This window comes from Scyliorhinus canicula, chromosome 3 (genome assembly GCF_902713615.1).
Source record: "Scyliorhinus canicula chromosome 3, sScyCan1.1, whole genome shotgun sequence".
In the NCBI taxonomy this organism is placed as follows: domain Eukaryota; kingdom Metazoa; phylum Chordata; class Chondrichthyes; order Carcharhiniformes; family Scyliorhinidae; genus Scyliorhinus; species Scyliorhinus canicula.
In genome coordinates this window covers 172,886,576-172,908,206 of record NC_052148.1, presented here as the reverse complement: position 1 = coordinate 172,908,206, position 21,631 = coordinate 172,886,576, and the positions used below count along the sequence as shown (strand labels likewise).

Sequence of the window (21,631 nt, the reverse complement as noted above, 5' to 3'; positions counted from 1 at the left end):
CATTCCCAGCACCATAACATCATGTAGCGGGCTATTCTTATTTAACAAAATTAGAAAGGGAGAAGTAGCTCATGATAACCTTAAACAGGATTTATTAACATCTGTATAAACTTTAGCAATATATTATGCTAACACCCTACTCAGAGGCCTTGCTGAGATAATTTGATAATACTAAAAAAACAGCTTTAGCAAAAGCAAAGTGCAGGATGGATTTCTGCCAACAGGTATCACTCTTGTTCTTCAATGAGGCTGATTATTCTACAGTTCAACCAGATCAATTGTACTGCAATGACAGCGCTGCATCAGTCTCAAAGAATGATTTTAAATTACTTTGGAGCGATGTAAGCTCCTCCATCATGTCTGAAGTACTTTTACCATTCAACATCCTCCAATTCTGTAGCTTCATGAGGTAGTACAATCCATTTTAGTTTTAATTTGCCAAGACATTTGGTCTTATTTTAACCATAAGAAAAGATTAAATGAATGGTTGTAAGGTTGTTTGACGCCCCACTAAGAGATCTAAAGGCCTGTATAAAAAAAAGACCATTTATTGGCAACTCATAATTATACACATCACCAAGGTACAGCCTGCATGGGTGCTGTCTTCCATACTGGCTCCTTCCACATTCTAATCTACCCACAATCTACTATCATATGACTGCCTACATCATGCCATTGGAAGTAGTGTTCTCCAGTCTATTATGGGCCAGGGTTTAGAGAACACCAAAGTCTATCATGCAGCTCATCTGACCCACAACTTTGAATAGATTTTGGTTATGGGGAGCACAAGGGCCCATTTTACAGGTGTGATGCAAAAGAGAACTAAAAGTATTTTTAAATAAAAACAATCTTTATTTTATGAATCCAGTTAACATTCTATAAACATACAGCAAACAGTTCTCAGAAAGGAACCTGGGCTTGCAGCAAATCCTTAAAATTGAATTTTGGGTCAAATTTATTTACTCTCCCATGCAAAAAAAAAGCTGGTTATACTTGTTACACTATATGATCTTAAACGTCACTAGGTCACAGTACTCATTTACAGAGTTAACCATCGGCAGTGATCTGAAAAAACTATGGTGTTATCACAACTGATGACAATGCAAGAGCAAAAAAACAATAATTATTCCTTGAATGTACCTGAGCAGAAGATCGCAGAGGAATTGGTAACCTTGGCAGGACCTAAAATCATCCAAGAGAACCTGTGATATATCACTGGAGTCTTTCAAGAAGCAGGACAGCCCAGCAAACATTTCAACAATTTCCAGGGGTAAAAGATCTTCCAATTGCTGCATGTTCTGGATACAAGTGGCAACACATTCTTTTTCTGTAAGTAGATCAGCATAAACAGCATGGAAAATTGTGATTGTGCATTCCCCTATTCTTTTTGAACAGTGATAAGGGAAAAATATGTAATCCTAAACAATTATTTTTAAATTTCAGGTAGGCTCTTCAAGCAGCATTAATCTAATTCTAATTAAAATACAATTATTAGAATGAGAAAACAGATTGACATTTTCTGGACCGTTATTTAATGCAGATAATCCTGAAAAATCTTTTAGATAGGCAACTGATTTAAAAGTATTTAAAAGGGCTGTATTTAGAAGTTACCACCAGTGTTGTTTGTAACCCAATAGATGTTGGCATTTCCCTCCAGTAAAGGGTTTTTAAAAAATATGTTTTCAATCATACTTAACTGCAAATAGTAAAATCAATTTTTAACAAGACAAGATATTCTTTTTGCCGAATGGTCAGAAAAATTAGTCACCGCCCTCCATTACAAATTCAATTCAGTAATATTTTCCAATTTATAAATAACTAAGTTAAGGTCACAAAAGTATCTTTGAAGTCTCGTTATGACAAGAGCATGTGGATTACTAAATTGCTTATTAAATGTTGTACATGTTGTTTAGCAACGGTGCTTTCTGTATGGTAGAACTCATATTAAACTCGTTACTGAAGTTACAGGGAAGACTTGTAGATATTTTCAGCATTTATTTATTAGTTTTCAAAATGCTCCACGACAAGGTAGCACAATAATTTGAATGTAGAATGTCCAAATGATCAACTGTACATTATGTTTGGATAATCTGTAGCAGTGACATTGCAGCGATTAATCTGATCCTTTGGCGGCAAGGTGGCATAGTGCTCTTTCCAAGGGCCGGTGCAGATTCAATGGGCCGAATGGTTTCCTTCTGCACTGTAAATTGTATCTGCTCAATAACATACGAAAAGGATGCTCATCAAGTTTCTGCCCATGTAAAAATTAGGAAACGTGTGACAGCGTGAAGAAAAGATTTAGATGTATGTTAGCAGGAATGAGGGACTTCAGTTACATGGATACATAGGAGAAATTGGGGTCGTTCTCCTTTAAAATGAAAGATTAAGAAGAAATTTGTTTGAAATTTTCAAAGTCATGAACCCAAGTCGGTCGAGAGAAACTGTTCTCATTGGCAGAAGGTATAAGAATCACAGAATGGGACTTCCAGTGGCGGCCATGGAGTAAACGGTCGGTCACACATTCAGCAGCTCTCGGCCTTAGTGGTTTTTTAGCAATGGTATTTAAGCCGGATTTTTCAGGAAATTTCTCAACATACGTTGATCGAATGGAGAGGAAAAGATGACCTTAAATTTATGCAATCGTGTCCAAATAAGCGTCGAAAAAGAGGAAACCAAAAGATGAGTGAAAGCAAGGCTCATTGGTCATCGAGCTCAATGGTAACGAGACAAAGCATGTCCACGCCAGCTCGCTGATCGATGGAGCAATGGGTCGAGTACCTGGATGAGAAGGGAACAGATGCGTGTACGTATGTGGGAAAGATGTTGCAGGAGATGGTCGGGGCCGATGTGTTTGACAAGCCACTGGAGGTGGACTGGGTGCATAGGGTGCTCGTACGTAAGCCCTAGGTTCGTGAGCCCCTGAGGGCCATGGTGGTGATGCTACATCAATTCCTCGACAAGGAGCGTATCATAAAGTGGGCCAGGCAGATGAGACAGTACATGTGGGAAGAACCAGAGATCCAGGTGTACCAAGACTGGGGACCAGAACTCGCAAAGAGGAGAGCAAGTTTCTACAAAGTTAAGGCGGCCCTGTTTGCAAAGGATATTAAATTTGGACTGCTATACCCGGCTCGCCTTTGGGTGACCTACGAGAACTAGGAGCTGTACTTTAACTCTCCAGAAGAGGTGGCTACTTTTATGAAAGATAATAATCTGTCTTAAGGACTTTTAAATTCTAACTGTAGTGGACTGAGTTTGGGGAAAGGGATATAAAGTTGGGGGGGAGAAGAGGGCGAGTAGAGAAAAATAGTTCTATGTTTTGTTTTGTCTTGTTTAAAATTTCAGTCTTTTAATTTTGTGAGTTAAGTTGCGATGTTCGGGAAGAAAAGGTTTTTTTTCTCTCTTTATGTACTGGATTACAGAGGAAAGAACTTTTAAATTGCGAAGGTTTTCTTTTCTGTAAGAAAGATGGTCGACTTTTGCATGCATAATTTTGCTTAAGCTGCTTGAAGCTTCTATTGTGTTTAATTCTGTTTGAAGGTGATGGGACTGATATGAATCGGTTAAAGGGGGAGGGATAGAATCTGGCAATCTGGTTTAAGGACATTTAAATTCAAACTGCGGTGGACGGAGTTTGGATGAGGGGATAAAGTGGGGGGAGGGGAGAGAAAAATGTTTTCGTGTTTTGTTTTCTCTTGTTTAAAGTCAGTCTTTTTAATTCTGTGAGTTAAATCTCGATGTTCGGGAAGAAAAGGGTGTTTTTGTGTTAAATTGTGAAAATTACAAATGCTTCAAAATATTTTCCAAAGAAAAGGAATCACAGAAAGCCAATATAAGGTGACTGGCAAAAGAATCAATGGCAATATCAGGAAAAATAACTTTAACGTGGCAACTGGTAATACACTGAAGAGCATTGGGAAGTAGATATAATCATGGCATTCCAAAGGAAATGAAATAATCACCTGAAAGGGAAGAAAGTTCTTTGGTTACTGAGACAGGACTGGGAAGTACAGGAAGTTAATTTGCCTTGATAAAGAGCCAGCATGGAAATTACACGCTAAATGGTGGCCTCCTGTGCAGCAGAGACAGACTTGGGGCTGTATGTGCATAAGCCTTTGAAAACGGCAAGGCAAGTTTTTACTTTTTACTTCATTCACAGAATGTGGGTATCAATGGCAAGGCCAGAATTCATAGCTCATCTGTAACTTCTCTTGAGAAGGTAATGGTGATCTGCCTCAGCATCCCAGTGGCGTGCAAGGCCACTTCACAGGGCAGTTAAAAGTCAAATACATTGCTGAGGATCTAGAGTCAAAATAGGCCAGACCAGGCAAGACAGCAAATCCCCTTCCATATAAGACATTAGTGAACGAGATTGGAAATTTACAGGAAGCCAGTAGTTACATGGTCACCATTACTGACACCAACTCTTAAACCAGGTTTAAATTTCCCACATCCATGCTAGATTTGAACTCATGTCTCTGGATTCTTCATCTAGGTTTCTGCATTATTAATCCTGGAACATAAGCATTATGCTACTGTTTCCAATGACAAAATGGTACATGAGATACTTGGCTTTATAAATGGAAGCATCAATAGCAAAGCAAGGAAGTTACACAGAGCCTTTATAAATCACTAGTTAGACTATAGCTGGAGTAAATTGGCCAATAACGTGCACCACACTAAGAAGGGATGTTAAACCGTACACATGGTGCAGAGGAAATTTACTAGAATAGCACCAGTTAAGTCTTCAGTTATGTGGGAGACGAGATAAATTGAATTTTTTCTCCTTAGAGCAAAGAAAGTGAAAAGGAGATTTGGCAGAGCTGCTCAAAATTTTGAAAATATTTTGATAGAATAAAGGAGGAATGGCTTGCACTACAGAAGCATTATTAGCAAGGAGACACAGATTTAAGATAACTGGCCAAAGAACCAGAGCCAAAATGGGAATGTCTTTTTCTGTATCGAATTATGATCTCAAATGCACTGAGAGTGGTGGAAACAAAGAACAAAGAAAAGTACAGCACAGGAACAGGCCCTTCGGCCCTCCAAGCCTGTGCAGACCATGCTGCCCGTCTAAACTAAAGTCTTCTGCACTTCCGGGGTCCGTATCCCTCTATTCCCATCCTCTTCATGTATTTGTCAAGATGTCTCTTAAATGTCATTATTGTCCCTGCTTCCACCACATCTTCCGGCAATGAGTTCCAGGCACCCACTACCCTCTGTGTAAAAAAACTTGCCTCGTACATCTCCTCTAAACCTTGCCCCTCGCACCTTAAATCTATGCCCCCTAGTAATTGACCCCTCTACCCTGGGAAAAAGTCACTGACTATCCACTCTGTCTATGCCCCTCAATGTTGTAGACCTCTATCAGGTCGCCCCTCAACCTCAGTCATTCCAGTGAGAACAAACCAAGTTTATTCAACCTCTCCTCATAGCTAATGCCCTCCATACCAGGCAACAGCCTGGTAAATCTCTTCTGCACCCTCTCTAAAGCCTCCACATCCTTCTGGTAGTGTGGCGACCAGAATTGAACACTATACTCCAAGTGTGGCCTAACTAAGGTTCTATACAACTGCAACATGACTTGCCAATTTTTATACTCAATGCCCCGGCCAACGAAGGAAAGCATGCTGTATGCCTTCTTGACTACCCTCTCCACCTGTGTTGCCCCTTTCAGTGACCTGTGGACCTGTACACGTAGATCTCTCCAACTGTCAATACTCTTGAGGGTTCTACCATTCACTGTATATTCCCTACCTGCATTAGACGTTCCAAAATGCTTAACCTCACATTTGTCCGGATTAAATTCCATCTGCCATCTCTCCGCCCAAGTCTCCAAATGATCTAAACCCTGCTGTATCCTCCGACAGTCCTCATCGCTATCCGCAATTCCACCAAACTTTGTGTTGTCTGCAAACTTACTGTTCAGACTAGTTGCATTTTCCTCCAGATCATTTATATATACTACGAACAGCAACGGTCCCAGTACTGATCCCTGCAGAACACCACTCGTCACAGCCCTCCAATCAGAAAAGCACCCTTCCATTGCTACTCTCTGCCTGCTATAATCTCGCCAGTTCTGTATCCACCTTGCCAGCTCACCCCTGATCCCATGTGACTTCACCTTTTGTACCAGTCTGCCATGAGGGACCTTGTCAAAGGCCTTAGTGAAGTCCATATAGAAAACATCCACTGCCCTACCTGCAATCATCTTTGTGACCTCCTCGAAAATTTCTTCAAGTTAGCGAGGCACGACTTCCCCTTCACAAAACCATACTGCCTCTCGCTAATACGTCCATTTGCTTCCAAATGGGAGTAGATGCTGTCTCGAAGAATTCTCTCCAGTTATTTCCCTAGCACTGACGTAAGGCTCACCAGCCTGTAGTTCCCTGGATTATCCTTGCTACCCTTCCTAAACAAAGGAACAACATTGGCTATTCCCCAGTCCTCCGGGACATCATCTGAAGACAGTGAGTATCCAAAGATTTCTGTCAAGGCCTCAGCAATTTCCTCTCTAGCCTCCTTCAATATTCTGGGGTAGATTCCATCAGGCCCTGGGGACTTATCTACCTTAATATTTTTCAAGACGCTCAACACCTCGTCTTTTTGGATCTCAATGTGACCCAGGCTATCTACATGCCCTTCTCCAGACTCAACATCCAATTCCTTCTCTTTGGTGAAGTGTGATGCAAAGTATTCATTTAGTACCTCGCCCATTTCCTCTGGCTCCACACATAGATTCCCTCGCTTGTCCTTCAGTGGGCCCACCCTTTCCCTGGCTACCCTCTTGCTTTTTATGTATGTGTAAAAAGCCTTGGGATTTTCCTTACCCCTATTCGCCAATGACTTTTCGTGACCCCTTTTAACCCTCCTGACTCCTTGCTTAAGTTCCTTCCTACTTTCCTTATATTCCACACAGACTTTGTCTGTTCTCAGCGTTCTAGACTTGACAAATGCCTCCTTCTTCTTTTTGACGAGGCCTACCATATCTCTCGTTATCCAAGGTTCCCGAAATTTGCCGTATTTATCCTTCTTCCGCACAGGAACATGCCAGTCCGGAATTCCTTTCAACTGACATTTGAAAGCCTCCCACATGTCAGATGTTGATTTACCCTCAAACATCCGCCCCAATCTATGTTCTTCAGTTCCTGCCGAACATTATTATAATTAGCCTTCCCCCAATTTAGCACATTCACCCTAGGACCACTCTTATCCTTGTCGACCAGCACTTTAAAACTTACAGAATTGTGGTCACTGTTCCCAAAATGCTCCCCTACTGAAACTTCTACCACCTGGCTGCCTCATTCCCCCATACCAGGTCCAGTATAGCCCCTTCTCTAGTTGGACTATCTACATATTGTTTTAAGAAGCCCTCCTGGATTCTCCTTACAAACTCTACCCGTCCAGGCCCCTAGCACTAAGTGACTCCCAGTCAATATTGGGGAAGTTAAAGTCTCCCATCACAACAACCCTGATGCTTTTAAAGTTGAAAACAAAGTTGATAATAACTTTTGCAAGGAAATTGGATAAACGTGGCGCTACACTCATCCCTAGAGCATCTCGAAAACAAGGACTCCTACATCAGACTCCTATTTATTGACTACAGCTCCGCCTTCAACACCATAATCCCAGCCAAGCTCATATCAAAGCTCCAAAACCTAGGACTTGGCTCTCCACTCTGCAACTGGATCCGTGACTTTCTGACCAACAGACCACAATCAGTAAGAATGAACACCAACACCTCCTCCACAATAGTCCTCAATACAGGTGCCCCGCAAGGCTGCGTACTTAGCCCCCTACTCTACTCCCTGTACACACACGACTGCGTGGCAAAACTTGGTTCCAACTCCATCTACAAGTTTGCTGACAATACGACCATAGTGGGCTGGATCTCGAATAATGACGAGTCCGAATACAGGAGGGAGATGGAGAACCTAGTGGAGTGGTTTAACGACAACAATCTCTCCCTCAATGCCAGCAAAACTAAAGAGCTGGTCATCGACTTCAGGAAGCAAAGTACTGTACACACCCCTGTCAGCATCAACGGGGCCGAGGTGGGGATGGTTAGCAGTTTCAAATTCCTAGGGGTGCACATCACCAAAAATCTATCCTGGTCCACCCATGTCGACGCTACCACCAAGTAAGCACAACAGCGCCTATACTTCCTCAGGAAACTAAGGAAATTCGGCATGTCCACATTAACACTTACCAACTTTTACAGATGTACTAAAGAAAGCATCCTATCGGGCTGCATCACAGCCTGGTATGGCAACTGCTCGGGCCAGGACCGCAAGGAACTTCAGAGAGTCGTGAATACCACCCAGTCCATCACACAAACCTGCCTCCCATCCATGGACTCCATCTACACCTCGCGCTGCCGGGGGAAAGTGGGCAGCATAATCAAGGATCCCTCCCACCCGGCTTACTCACTTTTCCAACTTCTTCCATTGGGCAGGAGATACAGAAGTCTGAGAACACGTATGAACAGACTCAAAAACAGCTTCTTCCCCACTGTCACCAGACTCCTAAATGACCCTCTTATTGACTGACCTCATTAACACTACACCCTGTATGCTTCATCCGATGCCAATGCTTATGTAGTTACATTGTATATCTAGTGTTGCCCTATTATGTATTTTTATGTATTTTCTTGAATTTTGTTTAATTCCCTTTTCTTCCATGTACTGAATGATCTGTTGAGTTGCTTGCAGAAAAATACTTTTCACTGTACCTCGGTACACGTGACAAAAACAAATCCAATCCAATCTGCTGGGATATGAGGCAAGGGCAGGTGAGCTGGACTAATTTAAAAGCTCTTTCTATACAGGGATGGTAGGTCAAATGCATTATAATTAGATCTGATGATAAATGTAACCAGCAATATTTGAAGACAAGTCTCTAATTCAGTTCCTAATATCTGTCAGGAGTGATACAAAAACAATTTTTATGTTAAGTAAAAGCTATCTCGACTACAGCTCCTCACACCCCGCTTCCTGTAAGGGCTCCATTCCAATCTCCCAGTTTCTCCACCTCCGTCGCATCTGTTCCGATGATGCTATCTTCCAAAAAGACGCTTCTGGCATGCCTTCCATTTTCAGGAAGCAAATGTTCCCCCTGACTGTGGTTGACAGGGCACTCAATCGTGTCTGACCCATCATCCACACCACTGCCCTCACCCCTTCCAAAACCACGTTAGGGCCCTCACCTTTCACTCCATCAGTAAGATGGTTAGTTGAAATTGCAAACAACAGGAAGGTTTGGTTCATGCTTGCAGACTGAGCAATGGTGTTCCGCAAAGCTATGATTGTTTCTGTGTTTAATCTCCCCATTGTAGAGGAGACTACATGAGGAGCAGTGAATAGAGTTGACCAAACTGAAAGAGGTGCAAGTGAAACACTGCTTCACCTGAAAAGAATGATTGGGCCTTGGACAGCGAAGAGGGAGGAGGTAAAGGGGCAGGTGTTGCACTTTCTGTGATTTCACTCTATCAGTCCCCGCATTCAAAGGATCATCCTCCGCCATTTCCACCAATTCCAACATGATTCCACCAAGAAACATATCTTCTCCTCAATCCCCCTGTCAGAATTCGGCAGGGACTGCTCCCTACATGATACCTGGTCCACTCCTCCATCACCCCCTCATCACCTTCTCATGACAACACAGAAAGTGCAACACCTGCCCCTTTACCCTCTGCCCCTGTTCACTGCCCAAGGCCCAATCAGGGACCCAGGTTTGATTTTGATCTTGGATTGTTGTCTATGTGGGGTTTGCACATTCTTTTAGTGTCTGCATGAATTTCCTGTGGCTGCTCCGGTTTCCTCATACAGTCCAAAAACATACAGGTTAGGTGGCTTGTCCATGCTAAATTGCCCCTACCCCTGAGTTACGGGGATAGGGTGGGGGATTGGGCCTAGGTTAGGTTCTTTTACAGAGCTCAGTGCAGACTCAATGGGCAAAATGGCCTCCTTCTGCACTATAGGGATTTAGGATTCTATAATATCCAATGCGTTTTTCCCTCTCTTTAGCTCTAAACATTGATTCAAAGCATTAACTCTGCTCATCTCTCCACAGATCCTGCCAGACCTGCTGAGATAATCCAGCATTTTCGTTTTTATTTGTAATCTTTTATGTTAAGTAACTAAATATTCAACATTTATTGGAGCAAAGAGGGGATCTAACAGTAAGTGTGATTGGGAACAGGGAGAATTAGTACTTGAAGCATCGAGAAAGTTAAAAGACTTTTATGCCAAGGGTCATCCATATGTGCATGTGATAACTGTTGGGAAAACAAAGGTCGTTTTAAGGGAATTATATTTGCATTGGTAAACATTAGAAATAAAATATAGTTTTAAGTGGGTTTAATTTAATGCTTCTGTGCCTGGAAGGGTAAAACGTATAGCTAGATTCATGCTGGGCAAAGATGTTTGTATGCGAGTGGGGGGCTAGTTTCAATTCCCACTGTGATTGTATAGAGAGGACGTGAAGAATAAATAGAACTAGCAGGGGTTGCTTAGCAACTGGAGGCCATGTAAGGATAAAAAATGCTTTTAATGTTTTAGTTTAAAAGCTGAATTTGTTGGCAGTTGTGGACATGACATCAGGGAGTGAACATCTTTCAACTCTGCCAGAAAACTGGACAGGAAGGGAGCTTCTTAAGTACAAATTATAGTCTAGATATCCAAGGAATTGGGACAGAAATAATTTCTCACGGTGACTGAAGTTAAGTGAACAGAGACCATGGTATTGTTCAGAACAATTCAAGGAAGAGTAAGGAAGAGAGTTCTGAATTAAAGAGGCAATTGCACTAACCATATTTAAAGTGGGACAGCAGACTTCAGAGTTAAATTAAACGTTTGATGCCATTTTAATAAGAGCCTGGGAATCGAAAGTTGCAATTTTGAACATTCTGTACAGCAGACAAAACAAAAAATCCTAAAAGTGGTTGGTGTAAAATACTGGACTGGATTACTGTTAAAAATGGTACGAAAATTTTATTTAAAGAGTGGATTTAAAAGCATGTTTATTGCAGTGGAGATTGGAACATCCCACGTGACAATCATTGTGTTGGGGGGGGGTTGAGAAATCCAGACACAAGCTTGAGTTCAGAGCAGACTGTATTTGACAACAGCCAATCTGGTTGCTTAAGGGGACTTGGTGTTTGATAAGTTTGTTGAGGGGGGTTGGGACTGTTGTGCTGCTAATAAGGGGGGGGGGGGGGCAAAGGAACTAAAGGGGTTCATGGAGCAGATAGGCGGGGGGGGGGGGTAGCCCCATGGAAGTTCGGACAGCCAAGAGTGAAGGGGTTTTCTTTCTTTTTCCATGTGCACAACATATACTCCCAGATTTTTTAAAATCTTGACCGGGGGGTGTTGATACCATATATTCGGCGATTGCTGTGTCAGACTATGCCCAACATTGGGTGGATTTACGGGTGAGCAAGGAGGGTGGTGGTCAGCACCCACAATGGAGATTGGACGTAGGACTGCTGGCGGACGAGGGGGTGTGCGGGCATGTGAGGGAGTCCATCCAGAACTATCTGGAAATAAATGACACGGGGGAAGTGGTTAGGGGGAAGCTAATATTGATACAGGCCCATCAGGAGATGGTGGAGCGAGCAGAGATAGATAGGTTGGTTGGGGAAATACTCCAGGTAGACAGGAGATATTCAAAGGCCCCAGAGGCAGGGTTATTGAAGGAGTGACAGGAGCTACAGATGGAGTTTGGTCTGTTATCTACAGGGAAGGCGGTGGAGCAGATGAGGAAGGTGGGGGGGGGGGATATAAGAGTATGGAGAGAAGGCTAGTAGGATGCTTGCACAACAGCTAAGGAAAAGGGAGGCGGCCAGGGAGATAGGAAGAGTGAAGGACAGAGGAGGGAATAAGGTCTTGACCCAGAACGGGTGTTTCAGGAGTTTTATAGTTGGTTATATGAGTCGGAACCCCCAGCTGGGGTGGAGGGGATGAGGCAGTCTTTGGGAGAGTTGAAGTTTCTGAAGGTGGAGGAAGGGTTGGTGGAGGGGTTGGGAGTCCCGATCGAGATTGAAGAAATAGCAGAGGGGCTGGAGGCCATGCAGTCGGGTAAGGCCCCAGGACCGGACGGCTACCTAGTGGAAATTTACAAAAAGTTCTCTGAGATGCTGGGCCCGCTGCTGGTGAGAGTATTTAATGAGGCACGGGAGAGGGGTGTTCTACCCCCAATAATGTCACAGGCCTCGATCTCACTGATCCTGAAGCAGGAGAAGGACCCAGAGCTATGCTGGTCATACAGGCCAACCTCCCTATTGAATGTCAATGCCAAACTGTTGGCTACAATCTTGGCCTCAAGGATAGAAGATTGTGTCCCAGAGGTGATAGGGGAAGACCAGAGGGGTTTATTAAGGGCAAGCAGCTAACAGCCAACGTTAAACGGCTCTTAAATGTGATCACGATGCCCTCAGAGAGAAGGTAGGTGGAGGTAGTGGTCGCAATGAATGCAGAAAAGGCCTTTGACCGGGTTGCGTGGAATTATTTGTGGAAGGTGTTAGGGCAGTTCGGGTTTGGGCGAGGCATCATTGATTGGGTTTGGTTGTTGTACCAGGCACCAGTGGCAAGTGTACGAACGAATTGGCTGACGTTGGGCTATTTTAAACTGCATCGAGGGACAAGGCAAGGATGTCCCCTCTCCCCACTGCTGTTTGCTGTGGATATAGAGCTACTGGCGATGGCACTAAGAGCATCAAGGGACTGGAAAGGGTTTCTTCCCGGGGGGGGGGGGGGGGGGGGGGGGCATATAGTCTCGCTATACGCCGACGACCGACTCCTGTATATTTCCGACCCGTTAGGGAAGATGGGGGAGATTATGCAGATCTTGGGGGAAGTTGGCCGGTTTTCAGGTTAAAAATTGAATATGGGGAAAAGTGAGATGTTTTCGATCCAGGCAAGGAGAGGAGACTGGGAGAGCTGCCTTTCAGAGTGGTGGGAGTAGCTTCCGTTATTTGGGAATCCAGGTGGCAAGGGAATGGGAGCTGTTACATAAACTAAATTTGACCCGGCTAGTGGAACAAATGAAGGAGGACCTTCGAAGGTATGACATGCTCCCGTTGTCACTGGCGGGGAGGGTACAGACCGTGAAAATGACGGTCGTCCCGAGATTTCTGGGTTTTTCTCCAGTGCCTCTCCAAGCCAAGAGTGAAGGGGTTTTCTTTCTTTTTCCATGTGCACAACATATACTCCCGGATTTTTTAAAATCTTGAACGGGGGGGGGGGGGGGGGGGGGGGTGAAGTTTGGGATAGAGGACAGGTGTGAGGGATATTCGGGAGGGCCAGCAAACCATGTCCTTTTGTTTTGGGCATATCCGAAGCTTAGGGGCTTCTGGCAGGGATTTGCAGAGGTCATGTCCATGGTGCTAAAAACAAGTGTGGTGCCGAGTCCAGAGGTGGTGATTTTTGGAGTGTCGGAAGATCCAAGAGGCGAGAGAGGCCGACGTCTTGGCCTCCTTGGTAGCCCGGAGACAGATATTGTTAGCGTGGAGGGACTCAAAACCCACAAAATCAGAGATCTAGGTTAGTGACATGGAGGGGTTTCTCAGACTTGAGAAAATTAAGTTTGCCTTCAGAGGGTCAATGCTAGGGTTCGTCCGTCCGGAGGTGGCAGCCGTTTGTCGACTTCTTCGGGGAAAACTGTCAACAGAGGCAATAGGAAAATGGAAGGTGGTCTGTTTAGGGTAGGTGGGATTTGTTAGGGATGGAGATGGTTTATGCACTACGTTTATATTTGAAATGAAATGAAAATCGCTTATTGTCACGAGTAGGCTTCAATGAAGTTACTGTGAAAAGCCCCTAGTCGCCACATTCCGGCGCCTGTCCGGGGAGGCTGGTACGGGAATCGAACCGTGCTGCTGGCCTGCTTGGTCTGCTTTAAAAGCCAGCGATTTAGCTCAGTGAGCCAAACCAGCCCCTTTTACTGTACTGTTTTGTACTGTTTACTGTTATGATTATAAAATTATAAATACTTAATAAGATGTTTACAAAAAAAAGGGGACTTGGTGTTAATGAGATAATTGTAGCTTAAATGTACTTTGTAACCCATGTTCATTCTAAAACCTGCATGCAATTGTTAAGACAAGGGGAGGGAAGTAAAGGAGCATTGTATGAATAAATTATTTTTTTTCTTGTTATTAAAACTGATTAGCGGTCCTGGGATTCTGCTCCTCCACGTTTTATAGAATAAAAAGAAAAAGTTACGTTCATTTGAGCCAGGGTTCCATTCTGGGATATTTCTGTTCAGTTTTAAGAACTGAGATCATAACATAACTAAAACTAAGTCAATGATGACATCTTTTTTAAAGTTAAAACTTCAAGAAAAATAGCTCAGGAAGAAAACACAATGAAATACAATTAATGCAAATAACTCTGATATGGAGGTGGCACTAGCTTGTTTGAATGGCCTTCTGCTGTGCTGACCATTTTAAAATTATTAAAGTCTGCTGCCAGTAGAAAAATAGATGCAATAGACACAAGGATGTTGCAGGTACCAACCATGAATGTACTTGACGACATTGAGACTGAGTCCATGCCGAGAAATGGTCATCAGTACCTCTCCTGAACTCTTTCGCCAAAGGATATTGTGGGGAGGACACCAAGAAGTTATTGCACTGAACAGAAGCTGGAGATCATCTTTCTGGGCTAGCTCTTCTGCTGGTGACACATATTTGCAGAGTTTAACCAAGATCTAAAAATAAAACAAGAATCATGAACTAAAACGCAATATCAGTGGTTATATTTATTTTCTATAATGTTGGTGGAGTTTATCAGCCTTCAAACAACTTAAGTTAATATTTAGGAACAAGTGGTTTATGAATGCCGCCAAAAAGCCGAGCAATCCTACAGTCAGAAAATATCATTCATAATCGTGGTATTGTTTTTGAATTAATGTTTTATTGAAAATATACAATTGCAAATAAAACACAATTTGTTAATTGTTTCTATGATTGCACCATTCATTTTGGACATACGATTCAGATTAGCCCTGTGGTGTGGCAGTGTTGAATCTACGGACTTGACTAAAACAGAAACAAATTGATTAAATAAGATCTGAGAATAAATCAAGCCAGCAGTACCAAATATTTGCCATAATTGTTCCCTGAAGATCTTTTAAGTTACAAATAGATCCAATATCTGGCAGATTCTTTTAGCTCCCAATGCAAAAATTGGTCTGTTAAATACAAAAAAAATGCTGTTTTTGAATTGTTTTGCATGGGAGAAACTAAATCTAATGTGATATTCTTAAGTTCAAATATATCACCATCCAGGCAGAATCATATGATCACATACTGATGAATCCAAGTTCTGCAGAACTTGCCTAAGGAAAATAGTTGCATCTAAATTTCATTCCAGATATAAAGTCCACATAAACTACATTGTAATTTCTACCATCAAATTTACAGAAAGTATGTTCCCCTGAAAACATGAACCAACAGTCCTTAAGATATACACTTTTTGGTCATTTTTGAAGGATAGGAATCCTATTTACCTCCAGTTCTCTGGCTCTGAATGTGCACAACCCAGGTAAAGAACATGTTTGCAATATTCCTCCAATGTCATTCTGAGCTGTTTCTAAATGAGGCATGCAAGGCTGACCTGACATGACTCTTCATTCAATTTGAACTTCACAAGGGTTGGCACCTGGGAATCCATCAACACGGGGATCAATCGCACATCAATGCATGGTTTAAGTTGCTGAGGATAGTAGGGAAGCATTAAAAATCACAGGTCCAAACTGGAAGGGGGGGGGGGTCAATTCTAAATCAGGCTGATGGTATAAAAGCTTAATCTGTGTCAATGTAGATTGAACATCAAATTTTGAAATATTTTCTGCAGTGTTGGCTGACAGCCTTGGTTTCACAAATTGTTTTTACACATCTTAGAAATAGAGCGAAGACCATTTGTATATTAAAAGCTGAAATAAGGGAAAATGTTAAGTTAAGATACCAGAATCCCTACAATTATTATATTTTTATATATTTGATTTATGTCGATACATGTTTGCAATATTATAGCCACATTATAATAGTCAGAAAAGGGAGGGCATAAGAAGTGACTGATTTTGACATTAAAATACATTTTTAAATCAGCAAATTATGTGGCGATAATTATTGGCATCACAGACAAACAGGCTAACAAACCGTGGCGAAGGTAATTACTAACTGATCCAAGTTAACAGTGGTCCTGAATTAGTGGTTGTATTTACATTCTTGTGTTACCCTATTATGTATTTTCTTTTTATTTTATTTTATGTACTTAATGATCTGTTCAAGCTGCTTGCAGGAAAATATGTTTCACTGTACCTCGGTATACGTGACAATAAACAAATCTAATCCAATCCAATCCTACAAGAACAACTTCTGTTTCAAGAGCGTCTATAATGTCATGGCACAATCCAATACGCTTTATTGAAATATTATAATGCACGAGGAAAGATTAGATAGAATTTTTAAGATGACAACATTTCCTGCCTCGCCACCAGAGAAGTCAACGGGGAACACAGGGGCTGGTTTAGCACAGGGCTAAATCGCTGGCTTTGAAAGCAGACCAAGGCAGGCCAGCAGCACGGTTCAATTCCCGTACCAGCCTCCCCGAACAGGCACCGGAATGTGGCGACTAGGGGCTTTTCACAGTAGCTTTCTTTGAAGCCCACTTGTGACAATAAGCGATTTTAATTTCATTTTCGTTTATCCAACGTTTAGGGCTGCCTTACAGCCATTTAATGCTCTGAGGAATGTAAATGGCTGGAGGCGAGACATCTGCCTCCACCAATCCCACCCCCCAATCCACCACCAACAACCACCCATCCCTGAGGTGAGGGTGAGGGCAGCAGGAAGGACTGTGGGGAACCTCCCTTGTGCCCATTCATCAGTGTTGGGATCCCAAAAGAGAACCCAACTATTTTCAATTTATAAAACTGCGAGGAAATGTTACTGCACCACAGGAGTGATGACTTGACCAATAGTTATCTTTTATGTTAAAAAAAACTTTAATTTAATCACAGAATTAACCACAGCCACAAAGAAATAGATTTACAGTTAACAGTTATACCAGTTCTTAAATAAAAAAGAAACTTTAACTTAATTCCTTATTCCATATTCCAATTAAGTCAACCAATATGTATTAAATAACACTCATGAATAAGGCTAACAACTAAGATTTTGATTGCTTTTCTCTGTGCATAGTCTTTGGAGAAAGAACCTGTCTGGTCGAAACTGAAACACCTTTATTCAGGTTAGAGTTCTAGGGCCTACTAGCTGTGGTGGAATGTGTCACAGCTATCGAAATATATGCAGAGATTTTAGAGCAGATCATTGGATGTGGATCGACCTGAAGTCTCCTCAGTGAGATGAACACTTTTAATTAAAAATATTTCTCTTTTCAGCTTTGCAGATACAGATCATCAACCAAGGTAGGGAAACACCTTAAGGAATAGCTGCATAATGGTAATAAGATGGAGTTCACAGTGTGGTAAAGTTGTGTGCTCGGACTGTCTTCTTACTGAATACTGAACACTGTCAGTAGACAGCTGGCTATAGGTGAAGCCATCATATTGAAAATGTAATTAATGAATCTTTGAATTAATGCCGCATAGATTCAAACACAACAGTACTTCACCTGGACAAACACCTTCTGCAATAGTGCCCGTCGTTCACTAAGTGGTAGATCTGACTGAGCGCCCCCAGGGACATCAGGCACATGTGGAAGATCGAAGAATAGATAGAGGCATTTAACCAGCGTCGAAGGCAAAGACATTGTAGTCATATAGTCCACAGTTTTCTGTTTAAAAAGAAAAGTTAAGTCAGAACCATTTTTTTCAACATTTAAATGACATGATCTTCCATCTGGCATTTTCAATCCCAGAAATTCAAGCACCTTAAAACCAACCTCAGCAGGTAGCACAAGCAATACAGCCAGCGCCACCTAGCCAATTCACAGGTCTGAGGTCTCATCCATGTAATTTACTCAGTGAAATCTCATTATTCCTCAATTACCATTTACCAACAACACTCCATAAGCTCGACACCATCTAGGACAAAACAGTCTGATCGATTGACACCCCATTCATAAACATTCACCTCCTCCATCACCGTCACACGGTGGTATCAGTGTGTACCATCTACAAGATGTGCTGCAGCAACTCACCAAGGCTTCTTCAGCAGAACCTCACAAATTCTATGACCACTACCATCTAGAAGGACAAGGGCATCAAATGCATGGGAACACCACCACCTGCAAGTTCCCCTCCAAACCACTCACCATCCCAACTTGGAAATATATCACTGTTCCTTCACTGTCGCTGCTTCAAAATCGTAGAACACCCTCCCATACAGCTGTGTGGGTGTACCTACACCACATGGACTGCAGAAGTTCAAGAAGACGGCTTGCCACCACTTTCGAGGGCAGTTAGGGTTGGGTAATAAATGCTGGTCTAGCCAGTGATTTCTGCAGCCCATGAATGATTTTTTTAAAAACTTCTCAAATGCAGGAATTAAAAACAAAATTAAAGCTCATATTTTCTAATGTTTGGCATCTGTATCAGAAATTCCACCTATGCTTCCTTTCTAAAGTTAATTGCTGAAAACAGAATGTAAGTGCTCAATTTGGCCTCCTAAAATCCACCTTCTTGCTATTAAGGCAACTTTATTACACATTTATTCCTTCCCCCAAATATGCTCCAGATTCCATATGTTGACTAACTTAAAGTTGGACAGAAAAACTTCCGACGTAAATACAACCCCTGGACCTGATATGCATTAAGTGAACAAGTAACATGACTAGTCCTTAGTTTTCTCTTCTGTTCAGGAAGCAGTCTCCCCCAGGCAAGCAGTTCGTATTGAAATAAACATAACACAAAGAAATAATTCAAACAAAATTCCAATTTTTCCCTACTCCAACACATTCCTTGATTTTCTCAATGTAGTTTGTGATATTCAAAGTAATAATGGGTGGCACGGTGGTACAGTGGTTAGGGCTGTTGCCTCACAGCGGCAGGGACCTGGGTTCAATTCCAACCTTGAGTGACTGTATGGACTTTGTATGTTCGCCCCGTGTCTGTACAAGTTTCCTCCAGGTGCTCTGGTCTCCTCTCACAGTCCAAAAATGTGCAGGTTAGATGGATTGGCTATGCTAAATTGTCTTTGGTGTCCAAAAAGGTTAAGTGGGGTTTTAGGCCCATTTGGAGGGTTGGTGCAGACTCAATGGACCAAATAGCCTCCTTATGCACTTTATGGATTCTATGAATTACATAAATAGAGGGATGGCCAAGGGAAAGGAAAAAAATTAGCAGTTAAATGTATGTTTTATATAATTGGCACAGGATGACTAGTTCTGTGCAGCAGGACGTGGTGTTAACGGTTTGTTTTCAAAACCTTGATCCAAATTTCCTCTCCTCCCTCACCCTTATTTTTTTTTAATATATTTTACACACAAAACCCAGAATCATAGTTGCATTCCTATGCCCATTTTCATTTTTAAGGACCAATGCATCTGCACTCCTTGATATCTCTGTACCTCCACTTCATTAGGAGTTTAATCACTACGGGTATATTTCCTTCCACTCCTCTTGAACCAAAATAGTCTATCATTCACCTTGGTTAATCCGTTACTTGAGAATACTGTGGACAGCTCTGGTCTCCATATTATAAAAAGGATGTGAAGGCACTGGAGAAGGTGCAAAAGAACTTGACAAAGTTGAAAAGAGTAGAATCTCTGCTCTTGGTTGTAGGAGAGGGTGCAAAAAAGTATTTGAACATAACACAAGTAGGAGAAGGAATAGGCCATTGAATCCCTTGAGCCTGCTTTGACATTCACTAAGATCATTGCTGATCTACCCAGCTAATCCTTCTCACATTCTCTTTATTCCCTTAGTATCCAAAACCTGTTTCTCTGATTTGAATATGCAACCACAGTTCTCTTGGATAGTGAATTCTAAAGGTTCACAATCCTGGAGTAAACATTTTTTTCCCCCACATCTCAGTCCTAAAAGGCCAAATGCTTATTCTGAATTCCTAGTTTTATATTCCCCAGCTAGGAGAAATGTCCACCCAGCACCTACACTGTCAAGCTCCTTAAGAATTTTAGATGTTTTAATTAGATCATCCCGCTTTCATTTTTATACCTAGTTAACTCGATCTCTCTTTCTAGAACGATCCCTACCATCTACCACCCAGTCTGGTGAACCTTCATTGCGCTTTCTCAAACCTTCCTTAGATAAAGATACCAAAACTGCACACACTTTAAGTCAAGTGAACTACGAAGCATGCTCATTTTGTCTTTATCACTGCGCATAATGAGAATAAAGCAGCATAATAAATTAAAATCTAACTCTTGATAATTTGGCCTACCACTAGAGGGACTGAAGACACATACATGTGTAAGACACAAATATCATAATATCACAAGGGGAAACATTGGTACGTACATTTTTGCAAGATAATTGTAATTGCTGTTTTTGTTGTAAAATGGCAAGTGGAAAGCACAATCTTAAATATTAATTATTTTTATTGTAGCAAAGCCAAATAAGAGGAGTGTTTTGTATTGGGAAACCATCCACGTTGTTAAAAAAAACATGCTTGCATCACTCCTTAGCCAACTTTGGACCCACCACTGGTAATTGTTGGCCAACTTTGGACCAATACAGAATCGTAAAATGGCACAGAAGGCATATAATGTCCATGCTGGCAAGGGCAACTTGACTATTCCCACACACCCAACTTTTCCACATTGCCCCGCAAACCTTTTCTATTGAGATCATCAAAAAAATGATTTTTTTTTTTTAAAAACCATTCTCGAATATACTTCTGGAACATTGTCGAGCTATACATTCCAGATTTTAACCGCTTGCTGGTTAATAACGCTTTTTGCCACATTGCCATTGCTTTTTTGTCAAGCACCTCAAATGGGTGTCCTATGGTTCTTGACATACTGCCAGCAGGAAATGTTTCTCCCAATCCATTCTGTCATCCTCATGATTGCAAATACCTATATCAAACTTCCACTAATTCTTCACCTGTCTAAGGAGAACACCCAGCTTCTCCCATCAATCCACAAAATGACCCTCATCCCTGGAACTATCGTATCTTTTATGCACTTTCTCCAGTAGAAACAATGAGTTTATCTAACCTCTCCTCAAAGCGAATACTCTCCAGACCAGACAACATCCTGGTAAATCTCTTTTGTACCCTATCCAAAGCCTCCACATCCTTCTGGTACTGTGGCAAACCAGAATTGTATGCAATATACCAAGTGTGGCCTAACTAAGGTTCAGTACAACTGCAGCATAATTTGTTAATTTGTATACGCAATACCCCAACCGATGAAGGCAAGCATGCCATATGCCTTGATTACCTTATCCACCTGTGTTGCCACTTTCAGCAATCTGTGGACTCCCAGATCTCTCTGCCTGTCAATACTCCTAAGGGTTCTGCCATTTACTGCATAATTCCCACCTGCATTAGACCTTCCAAAATGCATTACCTCACATTTATTCGGATTAAACTCGATCTGCCATTTCCCCGCCCAAACCTCCAACCGATCTATACTCTGACAATCCTGATCACTATCCGCAACTCCTCCAACCTGTGTGTCATCCACAAACTTACTGATCA

The 21,631-nt window shown here is 42.1% G+C and overlaps 1 protein-coding gene across 2 annotated transcripts in view; it reads right to left on the bottom strand.

Annotated features, from left to right (window-relative positions):
- The window catches only part of wdfy3 (WD repeat and FYVE domain containing 3), a 490,874-nt gene that overhangs the window by 314,223 nt on the left and 155,020 nt on the right, over positions 1–21,631 (bottom strand). For both annotated transcript variants that reach the window (XM_038791772.1, XM_038791773.1), the window contains exons 5-7: positions 17,640–17,801; positions 14,517–14,709; positions 1,141–1,327 (exon numbers count right to left, since the gene is read on the bottom strand). In XM_038791772.1, coding sequence (XP_038647700.1) covers positions 1,141–1,327; positions 14,517–14,709; positions 17,640–17,801 — 542 coding nt within the window. The remainder of the gene's footprint in view (positions 1–1,140; positions 1,328–14,516; positions 14,710–17,639; positions 17,802–21,631) is intronic.